The sequence below is a fragment of the Protopterus annectens genome, chromosome 2.part0 (assembly GCF_019279795.1).
Source record: "Protopterus annectens isolate FY-2018-M chromosome 2.part0, PAN1.0, whole genome shotgun sequence".
Lineage (NCBI taxonomy): Eukaryota > Metazoa > Chordata > Ceratodontiformes > Protopteridae > Protopterus > Protopterus annectens.
The window spans coordinates 25128181-25153861 of NC_056728.1; the positions used below are offsets into that span (position 1 = coordinate 25128181).

General features: G+C 40.7%; 1 protein-coding gene across 1 annotated transcript in view; it reads right to left on the bottom strand.

The window, feature by feature from the left end:
* Nucleotides 1-327: 327 nt before the first annotated feature.
* Nucleotides 328-25681, bottom strand: part of LOC122793692 (disco-interacting protein 2 homolog A-like) — a 2141448-nt gene continuing 2116094 nt past the window's right edge. The window contains exons 35-36 of the mRNA XM_044061912.1: nt 15822-15945; nt 328-2972 (exon numbers count right to left, since the gene is read on the bottom strand). Coding sequence (XP_043917847.1) covers nt 2720-2972; nt 15822-15945 — 377 coding nt within the window. The 3' untranslated portion in view covers nt 328-2719. The remainder of the gene's footprint in view (nt 2973-15821; nt 15946-25681) is intronic.

The following is a 25681-nucleotide window of genomic DNA, read 5'->3' on the forward strand; positions in this document are numbered from 1 at the left end:
TACAGCGCTGGTTGTGCCTGGGTAGCCACAGCACTTGTCCTGTCCTAGCTATGCTTCTGCAGAGACACACACATACACAGTCCCATGCCAAACTATTAGACAGCTAAGTAAGACATCAATCTCTGTATAGAGGCAGAAATTAACATGTCTTGTTATGTGTCAAACAAAGGGGAAAAACAGAGGAAGACTTTCTGGAGGTGTACCTTGTCAAAGAGAGTCCCAACGAATCCAAGCAAACAAAAAAAAAAGGTGTTACAACGCAAGGTAATTTAACCAAATTTACATAAAGAAAACAGTAAGTTTCAGAACCATCACACTGCAAACAAGTTCACTTTAAAACATTTAATGTGCTTTCTTTCACCCTTTACTTTTCAGGGCTATATGAAGTACTGTCAACATCTCAATACAAAAACCTTACACTGCTTTCCATAACTTTACATTTTTAATAAATTTACTATAAAACTACAACCTTAAAATTTTGCATTAGGTAGTCTGAAATAACTTTCAGTCACTCTTCTGTGAGAAGTATCTTGTTAGTCCACTGATGAAAATGTTTTTTTTTGTCTCAATAAGTTAAGTGAATTCTGTACATAATTACAAGAGAAGTTGGTGTGAACGGGACTACTTCTCACAGGTAAAGCTTTACGCCTGCATGAGAAAGTACAGCGAAATAATGACTGCATCTGCAATGCTTCAACAGACGCGGTGCACTCGAGTGGAGCAGACATAGCACGGCTAGTCACTTCTAGTCAAGTGTCTCTGGTTCCACTTTTTCAACAGTTATGAAAGCAGCACCTTCTGGATTTTACCGTCTAAGAAGTCTTTCCATGCTCGACCAAGTAATATACGACAGGTCGCAGAACTCTGATCTGACTTGCTCACGGTAGCTTCTCTTTCAATCCTCATGGAGTAGGATAAGAAAAAAAGTGTCCATAACATCACAAATGCACTACTGTAAAGGTATACTTCACTATTCTCCAGAGGAACTGAGCTACTAGGGTCCATAAGAGTTTAAGACTAGTACAAAACTGAAAGGCCCCATAGTTAACCTCAAATTTGCATTATCACATTTCTAATATTGCAACTGTCACTTGTGTACAAGTCAAGTAACATATGGTGCATATATTTTTTTGTTTTTCCTGTACATGTTACATATGAAGCAGCAAGCAACTGGCTATGTAGTTGCTTTGATCATAACGGTAGAAAAAGAAAGTGCCTATGCATTAAAGAAAAGCAAGCTTGCAAGTCTGGGGCAAAGTTTTTGCATATGGATGGCAACTGCTGATGAAGCATTATAAATCTTAAACACAGAACTAAATAACAATGACTGAAGAACAGCAACTGATGACATCTGAAACACACATGAATGTTTTGTTTTCCAACAGTGTAAACCAAACATGGTGGATAAACAATGAAGGGATTAGTGGCACACATCTGGAATGTTCTTGCTTAAAAAAAAAAAAAAACACCACCACATATACAACACCACCATCTGACAAAGTCGTCAACCCTAATTAAACATTAATGTCTTGCAAAGTGGTTTTTCCTAATTCTCTAAAGTACAGCTAAATTCTGGTCCTGATATGTGCCAACTGTATATGAAAGAGTAGACTGAGAAAACTATGGAGAGGGTCTGTGGTGTAACTCTCAAGACAGTAATAATCTTGCAAGGGACTACATGGGTATCATGTGACATTCTTGGTCCCTAAAATACTGTTAAAACATACAGTCAGTTCTAAAAACAAATGCAAATAAATGACTCAGTGTTAAAAACCCAACTTTCTGGAATATAGGACTTGGAATGTTTGCCTTTCTGTGGTGTTCTAATTCTCCAGTGTCTCTTCATCATTAAAGAGGGCAACACATACTGCAGCTTTATTTATTCTCAGATTGCACATTTAATCTAGTACATGGTGTGTGTGTGTGTGTGTGTGTGTGTGTGTGTGTGTGTGTGTGTGTGTGTGTGTGTGTGTGTGTGTTAGTGGGGGGGCTTGGCACAAATCAGAGCCTATCCTGACACCCAATGAGTGCAAGCTATAGAATCTCATCCTGAACAGGGTCTTAATCCATTACAGGATGTGCACACATTATCCCACTCTCACTCTGAATGTAGCCTTACAGACAAACCAGAGGATCACCAAATCACTTACGGTATGTTCTTGTGATGTAGGAAGAAACTGGTAGCACCCAAAGAGACACGGACAAAGGGAGGACATACAGACTCCACAAAAAAAGACACCCTAGTCAAGAAATGAACCAAGAACTAAGAGCTGAAAGGCAGCCATGCTAACTAACAGTATGAAAATAAAAATTATCAATAATGTAAACAGGCTAGCCTTTTGCCCATTTCTTTAAACTAGGTACCAAGGCAGTATATATGACAGGGATGCTTCAACATTTCAACTTCTCCCGAAGAGAAATTTTTAGATTAATTATATGTACTAGTACTCTGACCTTACTCTACAGTCCAGTGCAATTAAAACACAGACATTCACAGTTTAAGGAAATTAAAAGCAGTTTCTGAAGCTTCACATGGTGAAAATGATGTATTTCTGTGGTCGAACAGCCTGCCAGATGTAGTCAAGAAGTGAAGCACTGGCAGTCACTGACGATAGCGATGACATGCCACTGAGGATACTATTGGCACAAGTGTTCATGGCTGTTGAGGCTCTGTATGCACCAGTTAACTGTGTCTGATCCATTCTTTTAAACTTTCCTGCTACATGTTATAGGCAACATAGATGGGATCCAGCTGGTCCGCCAGGAATCCATCCCGGAGGTGCATTCGCTGTTTCTCACCACGTGAGTTAATGGGGATGACTCCTGGGTCAACGATGACCACAACACCTACAATTAAATAATGTTCTTCCAGGACTACATTTGTCACACAGGCCACCAGATCCAGTGCTTCCTGTTCAGAACCCTCCAGCTCTACCACGACAACCAGTAGATTTGTCCAGGTGAATACAGCACTACAGAGAACAGAACACACAAATAAAATAAGCAGCAAAATGGAAATAATAATTTTTTATTAATCAACAAAATCCTTAAAGCAACAATATATAATAGGAAGAGTCAGTTGGACTGAAATAATCTCATAACTGAGTGGTAGGCATGAAGCCAAGGACAAGTAATTTTTAACTACAACAGGCAAATTTCCAGTGCTTCAAAGGTCCCACTAATAAAAAGGGATATTCATACAAATTTTATAACACTGTGCACACAGTTGCATTTAAGAACACATCAACATCACATATCAAAAATATATCCCCAACAAAGAAAGAAGAAATGTCCCCAAGAAATATAAATATTGGAACAGTTCTGCAAAGTCTTAAGAGTTACTGAACTGTTAGTAAAACCATAAAAAGTTGTCATATTGTAAAAATTTCTGAAACAAATTATCTGCGCTCTGCCAGAAAACAATTAAAATTAAAAAAAAAAAAATGACATTTTATTTCATTTTGTTTTATATCACTTTTTGTAAGGCTTCTAATACAGAAGCAGATATAAGAACAGTATCTATCCTACTCCATGTGTAAAGTTGCATTGTTTTAGAATAAATTTGCTTAAACAAGAAACAATGTCTTCCTTAGTGAAAGAAATTTTTCACCCAGTTACATGTAATCACGTTTAAGGGACAAAGCCCCTTTGCAATCAGAAAACAAGTTAAAATCAAATAACCCGCGTCCAAGACTGTTATAAAGAAAAATCACTTATTTAGAAACTTGCACATCACTTTGTATAGTCGCTAAATCTATATAAAGAGATCTGGGTATTAAAAAAAAATTGTGGAAACAAAATAAAAACATTGGCATCCAAATATCCAAACTGCCTACTTTAAATGTCCTTTTTTTGTCTGGATTCAAAATCTTCCAACGTTTGCTATGAACAAACCACTGCAGTTCTGCTCTCATCTAATGTTCAAGATGAAGCAGCGCTTTAAGCAATAAGCCACAAATAGCCACTGGGTTAAGGCCACTTATGCTTGCGCCTACCACAAACAAACTATATAGAGCTGCTAGATATATGGTTGGTAGGTGAAAGGGCTTTCTGCAGGGAATTAGCCACTGACTTCTAAGAAGGACCCATCCTTCACTATTTTCTAGTCCCCTGCTCACTGGCAGCCATCCACCTTTTGGAGGTGCTAAAGGCATGTCAAGCCCCATACCCTCCCCCCAACCCCACAAAATGGGGTAAACACACATGGAAAGACGAAAAACACTTGTAAAATTATACACAAGTCAGAATTATCAGTGGACACACATCTACAGTGACAGAAAACAGGACTACCCAAACTAAGGGGAGTGACTAGATAGTAGTAAACAACCACGCAGACAGTGCTTGTACAGATAAACTGAGATAATGAATACTCGCATATCTCACTTCAAGGTGCTCTCTCTAGATTATTAACAGTTGAGAATTATTCCAAGCAGCAGAGAAACCTCACAAGGTAGCAGGGAGTAGTCAGACCAACACAGCAATGTTCTTGGGGTCGATTTTGGAAGTACTGAGGCATCAGAACAGGCCTCTCTCCTAAAATCACAATCCAGGCAGTACTGTTTGCTGAAAAGTGTAAGTCGATGACCAAATGGGACACATTCATGAAATAAATTCTTCAAGCAGTCACACCCCTGATGGAATGGGCTGCATTGGCCAAATGGCCATGGGACAAATCACTGTTCATTTGCTGGGAAAAGAAAAAGAAAGGGAGGAATAAGCCAAGCCTCTCCTTCACCCACTGCAAGAGAGAGAGAGAGGAAAATAGAAGATAATTTTCCAGAACCTGTGCTCCCACTTCAGTAAAAAAAAAACGCTGGAGCTGATGCCTGACTTAAGCATATGAAAAGCCATCTGTTTTCACCACCAGACTCTACCCCCTTCGAAAGAGAACATGCAGAATAATGGACTGGTTTGAGGACACATTTCAAAACCAGTTTTGGAAGGAGATGTAAGATTTCAAAACCAGTTTTAGAAGGAAATGTATGATGGCTCTAAAGGAAACCAGGACCCCTGTAAAAGAACCAAACAGGGTTCACACAAAAAAAGGATCTACAACTGCTCTGGGGTAAAAAGTAGCAGCTTGGTTTTGTGTGGATTAAATGCCAGTTGATTGTTATGGAAACAGGTCTCATTGGAGGTAAAGGCCAGCTGAGTGATTTCTTGTAGATGAGACATGCAGTCAGCGGAACAGATAACAGTAGAGTCATCTGTGTATTGTACATGAGGGACCAGACTGGATGAAGACTGAAGGTTATTAATAAAGATGTTAAACAGGAGGGGACCTAATACAGAGCCTTGGGGAACAGTAGTAAGAGTTGTGAAGATACATAGAGAGGGAGTTTTACCATTTACCTGCCTGTTGTCTGTTCAATAAGTAACCCGAGAACCAGTTAAGAGAGGAGGGGAAGAGACCAATTTTGAGAGCTGATTTAGAAGCAGCGGGTCAAAGACTTATCAAAAGCTTTTCATAAGTCAAGAAAGAGGGAAGTTTTGATTATGCCCGAGTCTCGGGCTTTATTGATGGTATCCTTCAAAGATATGAAGGCATTCAACAGTGGTCTGACATCGGTCTGGAACAAGAAAAAAAGTTTCCCCAATGGGGTACTTAGCTTTAATGAAGACTTTGGTTCTGAAATTCGGATTTGAAAATCTCAGGAGTTGGCCGAACGGCACTTGCGAACTGCTTTTGCTTTGGGCACAGTGCGGCAAGAAAGACTGAAGAAAATGGTGTTGGCTGCATCTTTTATACCCCTGGCGCACTGATGTCAGGGAAGAGGCGACAGCAACCGACGCCGGACCTAGACTTTGGAATTCTGGCTGACTGAGGGTAGCCTGTCAGCAGGATAACCCAAGAGTAATGACTGCAACAGTGAAACACGAAGAACATCAACTCTGTGTGTAAGACTTTCAGTCCATATATCTCTAGTTGATCACTGTATATTAATCAGATCAGACAATAGTAGTAGAAGTAGCGAACTTAAACTAGTCAAGTAAAAAAAAAAAAAAAAAAAATATATATATATATATATATATATATATATATATATATATATATATAAAACATATATAATTGTACAGAATTACTAAGGATTCAAAAATAATTCAAGGAAGGCAAGCAATCTGTTTCCAGTCGAAAATCCTTTAGTAAGCATACAGACAAGCGATCCAAGTAAAACAAAAATAGAGTATTAGTTTCCTCACAGTCTTTCTAAACATATATATATTTTTTATCAGGCAAGGGAGTGGTTTATTGTGCTGTAAAACAAAGCATTATTGGTACACGTTAAATTAACATCATCATAAATTTTATTTTAAGTGCATAAGGGTTATATTATTATGACAGCTACTAAGTAGGGCGGGACCAGCTCGAATGTCACACTGATGGGGGAAGGGATGTGAATTTAACATGTGTACCAATAATACTTTGTTTTACAGCACAATAAACAACTCCCTTGCCTGATAAAAAGTGTGTGTGTGTATATATATATATATATATATATATATATATATATATATATATATATATATATATACACACATACACACACACTTAGAAAGCTTGTGAGGAAATTATTACTCTGTTTTTGTTTTACTTGGATTACAGTGATTAAGTAGAGATATATGGACTGAAAATCTTCCAGAGAGAGAAGTTTCTTGCGCCGTTTTGTTTTTGGACCTACTATATTTGTTTAGTGGGTTGTTTTGAGACTTCGGGGATACCACGGAGATTACTTTTTTTTTTTACTACATCTTTCAAGGAGCTTATATATGGGGGACAGGATGGCTGTAGGAAGAAAGTTGCAGATATCAGTAGAGTTGCCACCTTTGTGAAAGGGTAAGAATGAGTGCCTTTTTCTAAAGTACTGGAACACAGGATTCAAAGGTGGATCTACTGATGAGTATGCTGATGGGGCAGGCAATGGCTTCAGCCGCTAATTTTAGATATTCTGTGGGTAGCTTATCTGCAGCGGAGGTAGGTTTGAGTAGTAGTCTTTTTATGATATTAGTTGGAATAGGTTTGGGTAGCTGTCTCACAAGAATTGAAAGAGGTGGAGGTAAGATGAATGGGAGAGAATTGTCTTAATTAGAACTATCTGAGATTGGGCTGCAGTGAGGTTGGGGAACGTTGGCAGTAATGTTTGACATACCTTTGATAACGTGAGAGTTGAAGAGACTATTTGTGATCAAGTTTTATTGGGTTACAGACATGGATTGCTTTTAGTACCAGGGCTTAGGAGTAAAGTAATGGATGTTCAGAACTTTCTGGGGTTCTGCTTGTGATTGGTTTGAAGTTTTATAGTACTTTTTTTTTTTTTTTCCCCTTATCTTTGGTTACTTGTTTTTTAACCTGGTTGTGGAGCTGCTTGAAATTCAACACGGCTGAAGGTTTTTTTAGCCACTGTTTCCAAGTTTTTTCCCTAGTTAGCATTAGTTCTTTAGCTGGCTTAGTTAACCATTGAGCATGGTTTGGTTTTGATTTTTTTTACCCAAGGAGGTGCGATACTGTTTAGAGTTTCTAGAATTGTTGTATTAAAATAATTCACTGCATCTAGAGGTATTGTTAGGATGCTCCAGTTAACATTTTTAATATACTAATAGATGTCTGTGGTTTGAAGTTGGCCAGACTTCATATCGGTTTGTAATGATGTTCCTTTTATATGGACAGAACTGTTCTATGAATAAAAGCACAGAGATGGTCACAAAGTGCATTTGGCAGAGTACCTGCTGTGGAGATTTTACTTGTATCACTGACTAATATCCACTCTAGGATGGAACCTTCCTTATTACTTATGTTGAACTTGTTGGAGTTGTGATGAGTTGGGTGAATTGAAATAGATTAATGTTAGAGGAAGGAAATTAAGAGCAGAAGTTTAGACAGTTAATTTTGACATCTCCCATAATGATGGTTTCATTTTTGATTGTATTAGAGATCCAAGGAAGGATCTCTTCCAGAATAGGTATGTTACTGCCAGGGAGTACATACAAAACTATGATGTATAGCCTCTTGGAAGTGTTTATTTTTAGAAAAGACATGAGAATTTCGGTGTTAGAGAACTGTGGAACAGTGTTTGAGTATGAGGTTATATTGTAGGTGTTAGGGAAAAGAAAGTGGTATACCACCTCCTCTTTCATTTTTGTAAAAGATATAAAATGCGTAAATTAAAAAAATGTAAAGGTGCTGTGTGAAACTGTCTTAAATGGAAAGGCAGCAAAACTGGTGGAAATGAAAAAATATGTTTCTCAAATATGCATAAGGTTACAGTGTCTACTTCCCCTTGAAGCTAAAATACTTTAGCAGCAAAAGCGTATTCCCTACATTTAAATCTAAGTAGGGCAGGCTGCCCTGGACACTCCAAGTAAAAAAGACAGACACTGCCAGTGGCGTTACTATCTTACTGCTAGACTGTGTACAGTAGTCCGCTTCTTGAAAAAGAGCTCAAAACAGATTCCACTTATCTGTGGAATTATGCAAACACTGTTGGAACTTCTAAGTCAGAAGCAGATAGAAACTCAGTACATCTCTTTAAATACTGGTTACACTAGGGCCAAAGAAGCTGTTAGGTAAAGTTCTACTGTACACCATCTGTTTAAATACATCTGAATTGTATTTTCTACGTGGAAGTTTAAATATGCATGCATATTAGAGTATACAAGTACATTTTCCAAGTTAAGAATTTTATTATTCTGTTTTAAATGCTTGTGGTTACTGGTTTACTTATTAGCTCATTGATATGTGAAATGAACTGGTAAGCTTTATTGTTGGTTAATGTCTTTTAGAGATTTAGTGTTCAAGACACTACTACCATACAACTATATTTCACAGGCTACTTTAAGGGTAAACAGCTACGGTGTTTCGGTTTGCTAGGGTGGCGGACCAATACATCAAGAAAAGTGGCAGCAATGAGGATAAAGGCTTAACAGGATGATACCAAAGAATTCAAAAAGTAAATAGTAGTAAAGCTACACACAGACACAAACAGTGTATTAAGTTCTAATTTCAACATCCAGCAAGCACAGAAAGGTCTGATGACATGTCACAAGTTAAAGTTATTTATACTGAACCAAGAAAGTATCAAATATAGACCTCTGACTTTCATATGGAACGTAACATACTCCTGGATATGGGAATACTACATATAAAATAGCAAAACAGGATGAATACAGACAAAAAAAGGTCTCTGAAAAAGCTGGCAATGTTGGCCAAACTTCATCTCCACTTGATGGTTACACATCCTCAATAAAACTGCTAAAGGAATAATACCCAAAGCATGTCTTGTGGCTACAGTTTGAAGAGCTTTGCTGAAAATATTTAACAAAAGACTCACCAATATTTGCATTAAAATCATCTCCTGCTGGCAAAAAATCTGTCAAAAGTGGTGGAAAGTTAATTCCATGGAAATTAAGTCTGGATTTAGGTCTATTCCCCTCCTGAGGGAAGATGCGTGGGATTAGTGCAGAAACTCTAGAAGTGCATTTCTGGTCTGGCAGACATATTAAATTCATAGATTCCAGATTTGTGGATATTCCAAGAGCACTGTGTCTCAATGACCAGTCTCATCTTGCCAGTACTCTCATCAAGCAGTACCTTCTTTCTCCAGGAGAACCATTCTAGTCAATCTTGCAGTAAATTTGTGGATACCTATCCAGTTACCTAGTTTATGTTTAAAAGGAAGACAGTGAGCCTCAACTTGCAGGGAAGTTTATTCCAGAGGTTTAGGAAGCATAGGATTACAAACATAATCCTCCACTCTGTTCTATTTATGCTGAAGATGATTTAGGTCCCAGGTCATAGTACTGGTGGAGATACTGGACTCAAATGGCACAGTAAGAAAGATACAGATCTCCTCTCAAAAGTCTGTAAGACACTAAATAAAGGGATAGAGCTTCCAGCCTCTCTTGGCAGCTCAAGAACATTTAGGCCTACGACCTTTTTTTTGTCAGGAATCTGTGTTCTAACTGTTTGATAGGCTTATAGATACACAATCCCAAGGGGGCTCTGTATTCAATAACTTGCCTGATCCATGCTCAGTACAAAGGGATGATTATCTCATTAGAACTTTGGCAATTAGCTGAGCTAAATCAAATGATGTCCTAACAACCACGGTTACTTGATAAAACAGAAGACGCTATCATCCCAAGTACATAGGACCCTAACTAAATTTTAATCTTGTAGAGATAAGTTGTCCAGGGGTCTATACTATATCACTGAAGGATAACATTGCTCAATGGCATTTCATTGAAAATGCCATTCATCTAACCCCCACCCCCCCGCTAATTATATATACCAACTTCAAGATCACACAACAGTGGGGAAAGAGCAAATGTCCTTATCCCTACCATAATGCGATCTCAGGCAGAACGGTTCAACAAATGGCATGTGTGATGAAATGTTGTTTGATGATGTTACCTTTCAATGAAATAATAGGGACCCATTGTCCAATGAGAAAAGGGGTTGTTTAACAAAAATGATAAAACTACACTTCTGTAGTTTGAGCCCATTTTTAGTACACCAACAGTTTACTAGGGTAAGTTCAATCTGAAGAGTCGGTGTCATAGGGTGACTTATCAAACCAGAGTTTGCAATCTGCAAACTTTGTTAGCCAGAGGTCTTACCTCTCTGTTTGAAGATTGTTAAGTAAATACCAGAAAAGAGAGATCCCAGCACACAGCCATATGGGACATCACTAGACACTTTCATTCTACTTAATGAGGCACTTGCAAATAGCACTATATGGAGTCTGTCTTTCAGTCAATTGGGTATCCATATTATCACATATAGGTTGATTTTTACAGCACTTAGCTTTTGTATGGCGCCAAGATGTGGATTGTGTCAAAGGCCTTAGTTCACTATAAGCTGTATGCACTGCATGGCCACAGTCACATTCTGAAGAAAGTTACCAGGTTACATAAACAGGATCTACCCTTCTTTCCCAAAACCAAACTGTTGGTGGTCAAATCTAACCAGATTCATGACATCCCAATTTACTACTCTACTTGTATAACAAAGTGAAAGACATAACTGTCAAGTGAAAAGGGAGAATCTCATAGTTTGGCCCTGCTGTGTTCTACTAGACAGAATGGAATAACAGCATTGCAGTGCTTACCCTGCCATGTAGAGGACTACATGGGGTGACCTGACCCAAAAGCTGCACTTCAGGTTAGCCGTAAAGTACATGAACACCACTTGTGTTATACAGGATTGACTTGGCTACTACTTCAGAGAACACTACATGCACACAGAGAACTTCATAAATAATCTTCATTCTACTGTCTGGGAAACATCAAGGACCATGCAGCAGGACATCCACCCTTACCCCAAATGAGATGCACTTAGGTAAAAAAACATGATAACTTCACTGGAACGCCAGGCAAAGTAAACCAGACATCTTTAATGTTTCCTGTTGGGCATTCAACACAGAATATGCTGATGTACAGGCTACTGACAGAACAGACAAGGCTGTTCAGAAAATCCATTTTGCAAAAATCATTCTGAAATTTCAACCCCTGATGAAGGATGCATCTCAAAACTACTCATCTGTGATGCTTCACATGAAAACAAAGACATTGGCAACCTTCAAACACTGGACCCCATGCAGTTTGGGTTCGTGAAGGGCCGATCTTATCTCCTGAACCTGACTGACTTCTTCGAATCGGTCTCCAGAGCCGTGGACAAGGGTAAGGTGGTCCACACAGCCTATCTGGACCTCGCCAAGGCCTTCGACACCATCCCCCACTCTGGAATCATAGATAAACTTACTAAGCTGGGCATTAATCCTTACATCACTCAATGGGTTGCCAACTGGCTTACTGACAGAACCCACACTGTAAAAGTAGCCGACTCCGAATCCAGCTCTAGACAAGTGGAGTACCTCAGGGTTTAGTCCTGGGACCGCTCTTGTTTGGCATCTACTTCTCTGAAGTACAGGCCAACACTAACGGACTCTGGCTAACAAAGTTCGCAGATGACTGCAAACTGGGAGTCATTATTGAATCCCCAAATGATGTGGATATTCTACAAAAGGGTACAATACAGTTCACAATCACTCAACGGTCTTGAAAAATAACCAAGTAAGGATCTGCAACACAGTGTTGTCCCAAAAGGAAATAGCAGCAACAACCACAAGCCGTTCAGCAACAACTAGCGTCTTTATTGTAAAATAACATGAAGAACACGAGTAACTTAGCGCTTTCTCCCTTATCAAAAGGGCATCATCAGAGTTGTATAACCATAGAAGTCAATGATTTAAATACCAAATTTTAAACCAATCATCAGCATGAAGTGTTAAACAATGGAAATACTAGCTCTTAACCTTTTTTAGTAAAACAGTACCAGTTTAAAAACGAATCATGTAATTTTACAATAAAGACGCTAGTTGTTGCTGAACGGCTTGTGGTTGTTGCTGCTATTTACTTTTGGGACGACAGCGTGTTGCAGATTCTACAAAAGGGCCTTACAGAAACAGATGCTTGGTGCCAGAGCCATGGATCCAAGCTCAATGCCAAGAAATGTATAGTTATCCCCTTTGGCAAAAACATGTACCCATGAATTACTACATAGGTGGCAGTACACTAAACACTTCAAGTATGATAAGAGACTTGGGGACACAGGTGGACAGTGGTCTCACCTTCGATAACCACATTGCCACAACAGTCAGATAAATCCTATGTGGCACATCTCATCACTAAGGGCTTTTCATCCAGAAAAAAGGAGGTCATTGTCCCACTGTACTCATACCTCATTAGACCCAATATAGAATACAATGCCCCATTTGGTATGTACCTCTCAAGACATCTGCAACAACTGGAAAGGCCCCAGAAATACCTCACTAAAAGAATCACAGGCCTAAAGCAGATGCCCTAAGCTGACAGTCTAAAAAACTACACCTATACTCTGCTGCATATTGTCTACTCAAGAGGTGTTCTCTGCTTAACATACAAGGCCATGTCAAACCCAGAGCTGTTGGACATGCTAGACTTAAAGAAATCCCAATCCCCTCAGAAACACATGCTCCAGGAATCTAAACCTTGTCATCACAATGAACAAAACATGCTGGGGGGATAGGTTCCTGACGCAGAGACTCCTCTGACATGTCAAGCAGAGCGCCTCTTTGGCCCTCTTCAAGAAGAACCTTGGTGATTGGATGGGCGATAGGAAATTCACCCCGGGGATCGCGTCAGTCGCCCTGCTAGACAGGGATCCAGGGAAGTAAATACTGTGGGAAGAAATAGCCAGGGAATTGTTATGGCTAGGTTTGTATAGGACTCAAACCAAATGCCTCACAAGTATGGCAGGTGCCAAGGCCCAAAATACCACAAAATCAAATGAAAATAAAGGGCCAGCACCAGTGGAGGTTGCCAAACACTATAAATTTAATAAATATATAAATAAATTCAACTTATGGAGTATCAATTATCCCCAAAGAAGGACAAAAACGCCATATATTAAATAAGCAAACAGGTTTCAGCTATATACGCCTTCTTCAGTGCATGAATCAAACTAACAAAGACCACTGATTTAAGTAGCACTTGCCAATTAAATAATTTATGAGTAATGAATTCCTATTGGAAAAATGTTAGAGATATGCAGCAACCTCGTAATGAGCAATGGATTCCTTTTACAAAGAAATTAAAGATGTTCATTTAAGCCAGGGCCAAAAAGACCCCCCAATTTATTATCCATTTTCTTTCTTTGTTGTTTAAGATAGTATGCCATCCACTTTTGTGGGATCTGTCACCTATAACGTTATCAGTAACTGCAAAGTGAAATGAAGCAGATGGGTTGCTTAAGTGTGGGTTTGTAAAGTGGACTTGAAAGTTTATGGTTCCTGATGTCCCTGGTGTGTTCAGAAATTCTAATCTGTAATGGTCTGGTAATAGCCACATGGGTAAGTGCCACACAACTTGTCCCCCATACCTGTGTTTTGTGCGTGTCCAACTGGAACCTGGGAAGTGTGTTTATAGTGGCTCAAAACTGAGCCCAAATTTCTTCCCAGTCTGAAGGAGAAAAAACATCTCTGGCCTATCTTAGATGCTGATCTGGGGTCAGATAGTAAAATGTTCCAATGTTTCTGAATAATGTCCAGAAAAGGTTTGGTGTTACGTCCATATGTAGTGACAATTCTTAAAACATCATGATCTTGTGATGTCCGGCTCTTATTTTTTTATTGCAAAAGATTTTCAGTAACCTGTGTAGAAGCCCAATTGCCAGCCATCGCAATATTACACACACATATGGGGGACAAGTTGTGTGGCACTTACCCATGTGGTCATTGTACACATTGTGTCAGGGTTTTCAAAATTAAAGAAGTCACCAGTCCCAATACCAATAAAGTCTTTGACATAAGTTTTTTTGCTAACTGTGGTTCGGATTGGGTGGTCTATTTGGCCTCCTGTTATTGTTCAGCTTTTTAAGTAGGCCAAACATCCAAACCATTACAGATTAGAATTTCTGAACACACCAGTGACATCAGGAACCATAAACTTTCAAGTGCACTTTTCAGACACACACTTAAGCACCCATCTGCTTCATTTCACTTTACAGTTATTGATAAAGTTATAGGTGACAGATACCACCAAAAGTGGATGGCATACTATCTTAAAGAAAGAAAGAAAATGGATAATTAAATTCGGGAGTCTTTTTGGCCCTGGTTTGAATGAACATCTTTAATTTCTTTGTAACAGGAATCAGACAAAGTTCAAATATGATGCGCTACCCAGTCTGAAGGTAGGATGGCCAAGCCTGGCCATCATGAAGGTTAAATTCCACAGAAGGAGAGCTCATCAGTGGTAGGAAAAGCCTTAGAAGTTAAGAACTAGCTGTAAATCCAAAGCAGTGAACCTTCTGCTCTCTTCAGGGGCATAATGTTTTACGAACAGAAAAACATGTATACCTTTATCAATGGACTAACAATGACCCCATTTCAGACAGGCAAGTGAGCAACTGATGCAAAACAGGCAACTAATGTAGCAAAGGTTAAATCACCACAAACGTGAACCTCTTTCTGCTCACCCCCCCCCCGAAAAACAGAAAAGAATGGTTCAAACAGGATGAGCTGTTTTACCATAAAACTTTCAATTACATGACTTGGAAAAAACTGAGGAACAAGTGGTCTATCCCCTTTTTTCAGTCACACCTACTACTGCCAAAGAATATATGTTGAAGAAAGCACAGCTGGCCTTTATAGATTAACAGTAGGCTGGCAGGCCATTTCAAGCCTAGCCAATTTCTCCAAGGTAAGAATCAAACTCTGTAACTTATGCATATGAGGTAAACACCTTAACCATTATGCTATCCCTCAACAATGTCATAAAAGTCTTTTCTGGGGAAAGCAAATTCTGCCACTAGGTCTCAAGATTAACACATACCGAGTAATAATGTTTAAGAGGTCACCTGTTAATGTGTTCAGATAGGTGTGACTGAACAGAGACAGTACAAATAAAGCACTCAGGAGGAGGAAACACTATTTATGTTTTTACAGGAAAATTTCATTGGCAGATTGTTTGCAGTGGAACCCCAAAATTAAGAATGAAGTCTTGTGTGCCCATCCTTTAATGAAAGACGTTTTGCAGTGTCATTTATTAATGACCATCCAACAAAAATATTACCAGGCAAAACTATAAGGGCAGAAAACATGCATGACTTGGGTACTCTCTGCAAAAAGTCTAAACAGCAACCTTCTCCTATAAAAAGGAAACAAAAGGATCTTGTTAGTGTAAAATACTCGGGCACAATACAAGGAAGAAAGGAAAAACAAAAACAATGGAAAGGACAATTTCACCCTTCGTAAAACAAAGTCTGTGGCAGACATAACTTTTCTTACCATTCAGCAATGCTTTTGTGGGCTCTAATAACAGATGTTTCAATGTCAATTGGATGGTACCGCATCCCTCTCAACTCCAGCGTTTCATCCAGGGATCCCACAACATAAAGGGCATCATGACGCTCTAGAGAAAACATAAGCCCATTGTTGAGATACAAGACTTACATAAAGGATATTGTGGTGCTCTAGAGAAAACATAAGTCATGCCTGAGACACAAGACTTGCATAGGACATCATGGCACTCTAGAAAAAACATAAGCAATTCGGATACAAGACTTAACAGCTTTTACACTACAAGGAGCATGATAAAAACCTTCTTTAAAAAAACGAACTGGATAATGAAGTGAACAAAGAAAACAGTCAAAAGTCAAATTAACTTAACAATACAGCAATGGATTAGGTAGGCTGTCTACAGAATATGGAGCACAAGGTGCAGAAAACCAACAGACTCCCAAAAAGACCTCAGAGACCAAAGCTGTGTTAGCACTTTCTGATACTGTGGCACAGAGGTTTCGGCAGAGAAATATCCTTGACATCCCAGGTTCAATTAATGACCCAGATGCTAGAAGAGCCAGTGTGTGTGGGACTGTCTGACACCAGTTTGCACAACCTGCTATGAGAGTTCCACATAGGGAAATACCCGAGACTGTGGTACTTGTAATCAAGTATCTCAAAAGGGAGTACAACTTTGCCATCCTCTTATCAAAGGATGCATGTGCCCCTCCATCCATTCAGAACATCCTTGTGCCAAGGATAAAGGGATACATCTGGCCCAGACTACCCAGGTTTAGGTCACAATTTCGAAATGGAAACACAGCTATAACTGAAGAAAAAAAAGACAGCCTAAAGCTTGTAATACTTACAGATGGAACTTCTGCTATAAAGCTTTGAAGCATAATGGCTTTAGAAGTGGCTATGTCCCAGACAGCCTGGGCTCACTTAGTACAGGGGACTCAGTTGTGCTAATGTGGTCATTTCTACCTGGCCTGTAAAAGTCATTTAAGATCCTCAGATGGTCATCTGAAGGAGGCTGCAAAGGGAGGCCCAGGAACACTCAAAAGAACCAGCAGCCACCCAATTTCCTGTGGCAAAAGGAGTAAAGTTTACACAGTGCCCATCTGCCCTGAAGAGCCTTGGGGGACCATTCCTCTAAAGCAACAGGCCTCTGTCAATTTATCAATGATGTACTCTTTAGCAATACATCACCTTGAAAGGACCAATTAGAGAGGGACACAACCCTATTCCTGTAATCAAAAGATAATCTTAAATTTCCTCCAGCAAAAACCTATGTGACATTTCCTAAAACATAGATGGCAAAATAAACTCTCTCTGAGACTATGCTTACTTCCAAAAACTGCTCAGGACTTTGATACAAAAAAATGACAGACAATTCACAAAGTCATTCCCACTCTGTTTTCCCTCTGTGGTACAAAGTCAATGAAATAAAGCTGCAGAATTTGCACTTCTTCCTACCAGCAAGAACATGCAAATAGAACACCCATCCTGAAGACAGAAATCATCGTGTTGTACTGACACCTACAAAAAATGAATTTAAACAGAATATCAAAATATGCCAGAACAGCCAATTATTCTCTCCATAAAACTGATTAATAAAAAATTTTCAAGGAAAAAAATACTAGTTGTGACACAGATGGTTCAAGATCACAATGGCACAGCCTTCTGACCAGCAGGATAACCAAAGTAGGATTGGGCAGGCCCTCTCCCTTTAAAGGCATTCATCCTGCATCACTAAGAGTATCTCAAACAAGTCAAAAGGAGGACCTGATGTACAACTGTGAAAAAGGGAGATTTCCATTTCGTGACTGAAGGAAATCTAGGTCATATTTGCCCAATAGCAGAATGAGACAATAAGCCAGTACAGTCTGCCTTTTCAGTTGCTTTTATCATTCTGTCTCTCCAACCCTTTCTCTCCCCTATCCTTTTTCCACCTGCCCTATGCTCTCGAATATGTCTGTGGATTCTCTCTCTACAACCAATTTCATCCATGGGTCTACAATCCTCTCCACAAAAGTACTTCTAAACAGCCATCAGAGGAGTGATGAGTGCATAAAATCTGCTGATTGTGTTCCCTCCTCCTCTCTCTCTCATCTTTCCTGTTCAGGGAGGTCTCTCCATCTCCCTGACAATTTTGTAAACAAAATCAAGTACTCCTTTCTGTGTTCTGATCTTGCCTGATAAAGAGCACCTCCAGCCCCTGGTCATATATCCTTCACCTATATCCCAGGGCTCTTTCTGGTAGCTGTTTCTTGGGCTTCCTACAACAGTCTGATGCTCCTTTCCTTATATGGCCTCCAGAACTGCACAGAGTACTCAAAGTGAGATCTGACCATAGCCCTGTAGAAGATAAGCACCTCCTCTTTGCCTCTTAAATCTATCCACTGATGACGCACTGCGTTATCTATATAAAGCTTTCATTTCCATCACAAGTTTAGCGGACACCCACAAACAATCTTCCACAGCTGCCATCAGTTCCACTCGCCCCAGCTAACGTATTGCACCAACGTTGTTGTGGCTGAAGTGCAGTACTTTGGATATCTTCACAGTGACAGTACAGTTGTGTACACTTACCATAAATGTAGATGTTCGAGTGTATTAACTGTTGCAGTCATTACATTCGGGCTCTCTGCTTGCAGTAGCCCTCAGTTGGCCTGATTAATAAAGTCTTGGGTCCTGCATCGGTTGCTGTCCCTTCTTCCATGATGTCAGGTCATCAGGGGTATAAAACATGCAGCAGACGCCATTACATCAGTTTTTCTTGCCCCAGATGTCAGGTGCCCCCCTAATGGGAAGCAATTAAATCTATAATACAAGGATATACCTCCAACAAAAAAAGCAAATACACCAAAAAGCTTTTTGAGCATATTAAGTGAGAGTAGAGGTATAGCCAAAAGAAGAAAGGGGGCTGGAGGGAGGGTAACTGACTGCAACAGTGAATACACTCGAACATCTACATTTATGGTAAGTGTACATAACTGTACTATGTTCTTCGTGTTTCACTGTTGCAATCATTACATTTGGGTAGATTCCCAAAGCTAAGGTTGGGAGGAGGAATTTAAATGGAATTAGGACCAGCTATAAGGCCCTGCAAGACTGCAGTGGTAAAACCAGTTCTGGATTTAGAGAAAATTGGCAAATGATAATGCTTAGTAAAAGTATGTACAGAACTCCAGGTAGCAGCTTCTAGGATGTCCCTTGCAGGGACGCCCCTGAGAAAGGCTGTAGAGGTAGATGCTGCCCTGGTTGAATGGGGTCTGATGTCCTGTGGGATAGGTTTTCCATGGTGCTTATAGCAGAAATGAATGCAGTGGCCTATCCATTTTGAAATGGTTTGCTTTGAAATAGCTTTCCCCTCTGTCCCTGCAGCAAATGCCACCAGCAGTTGTTCAGATTTCCTTTGAGGTTTAGCCCTGTCCAAGTAGGATCTAAGTTGTCTGTGCACATCTAAGGAGTGCAGTATCCATTCCCCTTTGTTCTGTGGATTAGAAAAGAAGGTTGGCAAATGAATGGACTGATTAAGAGCCACACTGGATGCCACCTTGGGCATGAAGGAGGGATTTGTCCCGAGGGACACCCTGTCTGCATGAAAGATGATGAAAGGCTCCACTGCCATAAGGGCCTGTAATTCAGACACCCTTCTTGCTGAAGTGATGGCCAAAAGGAAGGCTGCTTTCCAAGAAAGGAATTTCAACTCTACATTTGCAGCTGGCTCAAAGGGAGGTAGAGTGAGTTTTTTCCAGTCCAACGTTAAGGTCCCAGGCTGGAGCAGGGGCTCTCCTGGGTGGTCTTAAGTTTTTGGCCCCTCTGAAGAACTGCTTCACCAGTGGAGGAGAGAAGAGGGGTGGTTCTGTGTTGTAATGAGCTGAAATGGCTGAGGCATGAATTTTGATGGAGGAAAAGGAAAGACCCTTGTGAAGCATCTAAGTATTGAAGAATCTGAGGTAAACTGGATGCTGCTGTACCCATCCCATGAGTTTGGTTCCAGGAACAGAATCTTTTCCATTTTTCAGCATAAGATTTTCTAGTACTAGGCCTCCTTGCCTCCAGAATGACATCCAACACTTGTTTACTGAGGGATGGTAACGGAGAGATCAGGTAATTAGACAGGTTGCCAGGTTCAGGGTTTGAAGCTGAGGGTGTAGAATCTCTTCCTCCTGCTGGGACAGCAGGGCAGGGGTCTGAGGCAGGTGCCATGGTGCCAGCAGTGACACACTGTGCAAAAGGGGGTACCAGTGTTGGCGTGGCCAGTCTGGTGCGATCAGTATCGTCCTTGGTTTGTCCTGTTTGATCTTTAGTAGTACCTTGGAGAGGAGAGGCAGAGGTGGAAAGGCATAAACTTATAGGTTTTTCCAGGTGAAGGACAGGGCATCCTCTTTCCAAGCTTGTATGTGGGGAGTCCTTGTGCAGAATTTGTCCAATTGGTAGTTCTGGGGGGAGGCAAAAAGTTCCATCTTTGGGCTCCCCCATTTGTTTCTCAATATGTTGAATATCTTTGGTTCCAGTTTCCACTTGTGTGGGTCCATGAGATTTCTGCTTAGTTCGTCTGCCAATGTATTTAGCTTTCCTGCAGGAATTGAGCCTGTAGGTGCACTTGGTAGCTCAAGGCTGTGTTCCACAGAGCCATGGCTAGTTTGCAGAGAGGGTATGACTGAGTTCCCCCTGCTTGTTTATGTACCACATAACAGTGGTGTTGCCTGTCTTTACCATTAACTGTCCCGGAAGAATGTGGTCCGTGAAGATTGTCAGAGCATTCTGTACAGCTAACATTTCTTTTTGATTGATATGCAGGTGCATTTGACTTGGATTCCATTTGCCCTGAATGCACTTCCCTGCCAAGCGAGCCCCTTGATGAGTCTGTTAGGGTTTGGGCGGCAGGGGGTAGAGTGAATGGCATTCCCTTGTTTTGGTGGGCAGGCCTCTTCCCAAAGGAACTCTATCTGTAGGCAAAGTATGATAGGACTCATTGCTTCTAGATCCTGAGAATGTTGACACCATAGGCTTTTTAGATACCACTGTAGTTTCCTCATATGCAGTCTTGCATATGGAATTAGGAGAATGCAGGAGGTCATGAACCCCAAAGCTTGCAGTCTTTTCCTTGCAGATAGCTGGGTCTTTGTGGCCAGTAGTTTGAAGTAGGCTGTCAAATGAACTTGTTTCTCTGGCGTGAGGAAAGCCATCTGGGAAGTTGTGTTCAAGCTTGCTCCCAGGAATACAATTTGTTGGCAGGGTACAAAATGTGATTTCTTTTCATTTATGGTGTACCCCAGAGAAGTTAGCAATTTTTGTACAAACACCAGATCATTCAATAGTATGTCCAGGGTTTCTGCCTGAATTAGACAATCATCCCAGGTATGGGTATATTTGAATATTTCTTGCCTGCAAAATGCAATGACAGGAGCCAGGGACTTTGTGAATACCCTGAGCACAGTAGATAAGCCAAAGGGCACTGCAGAGAACTGACAGGGCATGTAGCCTGCTTTGAAGTGTCGGTATCTTCTGCAAGATTCCCTGATTGGGATGTGCAGGTAGGCTTCCTTTAAATCCAGTGTTGCCAACCAGGCATCCTTGCCTAGCATAGGAAGCAAAGTACAGTTGTGTACACTTACCATAAATGTAGATGTTCGAGTGTATTCAGTGTTGCAGTCATTACATTTGGGTAATCTGCTGGCAGGTTGCCCTCAGTCGGCCTGAATTCCAAAGTCTTGGGTCCTGTGTCGGTTGCGGTCTCCTCTTCCATGACGTCAGGTCATCAAGGGTATAAAATATGCAGCCGATGCCATTTTCTTTAGTTTTTCTTGCCCCCAAAAAAACTAAAGTATATATATAAATATATATATATATATATATATATATATATATATATATATATATATATATATATATTATATATACACACACACACACATGCATCAATATAAACTATACCTTCATCTATAAGCAAATACACCACATAAGTTGTAGAAGATAGAGAAGGAAAGAAACTCCAGAATGACGGGGATGGCGGGAGGGTAACCTGGACTGTAACAGTGAATACACTCGAACATCTACATTTATGGTAAGTGTACACAACTGTACTATGTTCTTCGTGTTTCACTGTTGCAGTCATTACATTTGGGTAGAATCTCAAAGCTATGGTTGGGGGCCCGGAGCTAAACAGCATTAGGAGCGGCTATAAGGCCCTGCAGAACTGCAGTAGCAAAGCCTGCTCTGGATTTAGAGTAAAGAGGCAAATGATAATACTTTGTAAAAGTGTGAACTGAACTCCAAATATCAGCCTCTAGAATGTCTTTGGTTGGTACTCCCCCCTCAGAAAGGCTGCTGAAGTAGCTGCAGCTCTGGTGGAATGACACCTAATGCCCTTGGGCACAGGTTTACCATAGTGTAAGTAGCAGAAACGGATGCAGTGGCTTATCCACTTTGAAATTGTCTGCTTTGAAATAGCCTTGCCCTCTGATCGTGCAGCATATGTCATTAGTAATTGCTCAGATTTTCTTAGAGCTTTAGTCCTGCTTAAGTAGAATCTTAGTTGTATGTGTACGTCCAAGGAATGCAGAATTCTCTCCCCCTTGTTCTGTGGATTTGGATAAAAGGTTGGCAAATGACTTGTTTGGTCAAGAGCCACACTGGAAACCACCTTAGGTATAAAAGTTGGATTTGTCCTCAGAGATACCCTGTCTGGGTAAAATATGATAAAAGGCTCTATAGCCACGAGGGCCTGTAGCTCTGAAACTCTTCTTGCTGAAGTAATTGCTAGTAGCAGAGCTGTTTTCCACGATAAGAACTTTATATCAGCGGTAGCAGCTGGTTCAAATGGAAGCAGGGTGAGCTTTTCCAACACATAATTGAGGTCCCATGCAGGCAATGGTGATTTTCTAGGAGGCGTAAAATTTTTGGCTCCTCTAAGATACTGCTTAAATAAAGGATGAGAAAAGATTGGTGGCTCTGTATTATAATGAGCCGAATTGGCAGAGGCATGGATTTTAATTGATGAGAAAGATAGGCCTTTGTCAAGCATCTCAGTTAAGTATTGCAATATCTGAGGAATACGTGGTTGTGCTGTATCAGTTCCTTGTGCTTGATTCCAAGCACAGAATCTCTTCCATTTGTCAGCATAAGATTTTCTAGTACTAGGCCTTCTAGCTTCCAAAACGACATCCATCACAGCTTTACTGAGAGGTGTTGTTTTTGTATGACTACATGATCAGCCATGCTGCCAGGTTCAGAGACTGTAGTTGATTGTGCAGGATCTGATTGTTTTGCTGGGACAGTAGTTGTGGTCTTTGAGGAAAGGTCCAAGCTGGGTATTGAGACAAGTTCCTTAGGATTGGGTACCAGTATTGGCGGGGCCAGTCCGGGGAAATTAGTATCATCTTTGGTTTCTCCTGTCTGACTTTTAGGAGGACCTTGGGGAGAAGAGGCAGAGGAGGAAAGGCGTAAACTAATAGGTTTTTCCAACTGAAGGATAGGGCGTCCACTTTCCATGCTTGTCTGTGGTAAGTCCTTGCGCAGAATCTTTTCAATTGATAATTTTGAGGAGAGGCAAATAGATCTATGTCTGGGCTCCCCCATTTCTCTGTTATCATGCTGAAGACTTGTGGATTTAGTTTCCACTCGTGAGGGTCCATAAGGTTTCTGCTTAAATCGTCTGCCAGAGTGTTTTGTTTTCCTGGCAGAAATTGAGCTTGAAGATGTATTTGGTAGGTCAAAGCTGTGTTCCACAGTGTCATGGCTAATCTGCAGAGGGGGTAAGAGTGTGTACTCCTTGCTTGTTTATATATCACATGACTGTGGTGTTGTCAGTCTTTATCAGTAGTTGTCCTGGATGAAGTAAGTCCTTGACGGGTGTTAGGTCATTTTGAACAGCTAGCATCTCTTTCTGGTTGATATGCAGATGCATTTGTTTTGGTAACCATATGCCCTGAATGCATCTTCCTGCCACGTGGGCACCCCCAGGCATAATCTGAGGCATCTGTTGTCATGGTTTGGCTGGCAGGGGGTAGAGTGAATGGCCGTCCCATATTTTGGTGACATGCCTTTGCCCACCATAGAAACTCCTGTTGCAGGCAGGGAATGAGTAGAATCATTGTTTCCAGACTGTGACAATGTTGACTCCATAAACTTTTTAGGTACCGTTAAAGTTTCCTCATATGCAGTCTTGCATATGGAATCAGTAGTATGCAGGATGCCATGAAGCCTAGAGCCTGTAGAATTTGTCTTGCAGAAGACTGGGTTTTTGTTGCCATCAGTTTGAAGTAGGTAGTCAATTGCCTTTGATTGTCTGGCGTGAGGTAAGCCATCTGGGCAGTTGTATTCAGGCTTGCACCCAGGAATGCTATATTTTGAGAGGGTACCAGTTGTGATTTCTTTTCGTTTATTGTGTACCCTCGGCATGTTAGAAGCCTTTTCACAAATGCCTGGTGTCGAAGAAGAGTGTCCTCCTCCTTTGCTTGAATGGGACAGTCGCCCAAGTAAGGATATATTTGTATACTTCGTCTGCAAAATGCAATTACTTGTGCCAGGCACTTTGTAAAGACCCTGGGCACAGTAGATAAGCCAAAGGGCAGTGCAGAGAATTGGTAATGCATTAAACCAGCCTTGAGTCTGAGGTATATTCTGCATGATTGTCTTATTGGGACATGCAGGTATGCCTCTTTTAGGTTTAAAGTCACCAGCCAAGCATTCTTGCCCAGCATGGGCAGAAGCTGCTGCAAAGTCAGCATTTTGAATTTTGGAATGTCCAGGTATGTGTTCAAAATCGATAAATCCAGTATTGGCCGCCAGGCCTTGTCCTTTCTGGGTACCAGGAACAGTCTTCGGTAAAAACCTTGTCCTTTTTCCTGTTCTGGTACTGTATGAATGGCTCCCATATAAATGAGGGACATAACCTGTTTTTGTGCCTCTGCCCATTGATTTTTTGGCAGATTTGGCCAACCATTTGCCATTGGCAGAGTGTGGAAATGGAATCTGTATCCCTGTGATACAATGTTTAGTACCCACTTGTCCTGGGTTATTAACTGCCAATTTTGAGCAAAAAGTGCTAATTTTCCCTCTATGGGTGCTGCCAAAAAATAAGTGCTTGGTGAAGGCAGAGGGAAGTCATTGGGATTGCTTTCTGTAGGTTTACGCTTTATCTCCTCCAGATTTGGAGGTGGAAGTGCCCCATTGCTTTGACCTGTATGAATCATGAGCCTGGTATCTGGAACCCTTAGGGCGTCTTGATTTGCCCCTTTGAGCTCTGTCTGACACAGGAAAGGACCAATTTTTGGGAGGCCAGTGTCTACTGAATCTTGGTGGTTGCACTTGTAAGAAGTCTTTAACAGTTTGCATAGACTTAGCTTTGTCTTCCATTTTCTTTAAAACCTCTTCTGCCTTAATACCAGAGAATCATGCTGTAAAGGTGCATCTAGCAATTTAGCTTTAACATGATCAGGTAAATTTTGTTCCTTTAACCAGGCATGCCCCCTAATCACAGATCCAGTAACTGTGGCCCTGCAGGAAGCCTCTAAGGAATCAAAACCACATTGCAAAGTATGCTTTCCAACTTGTTCAGCTGCATGCAATAATTCCTGCAATTCTTTATTTTCTGTTTCAGCAATCCCATAACATGTTGTTGGTACATAAGCATTATGAAATTGACAGTTTAAGGCCCTGACTGCCAAGGTTGCAGATGTATAAACCTTTTTTCCCCATCTGTCCAGTGCCCTTGAATCTCTGTCAGAGGGGGGAGGATTTTTTGCTGCTGAGGCCTTAACTACCTTTGGACCCTGTGAAATAGTTTCAGGATCAGCAGCAGGGTTTCTAAATAAAAATCTATGAGAGTCAGGGACCCTGTAGTATCCGTC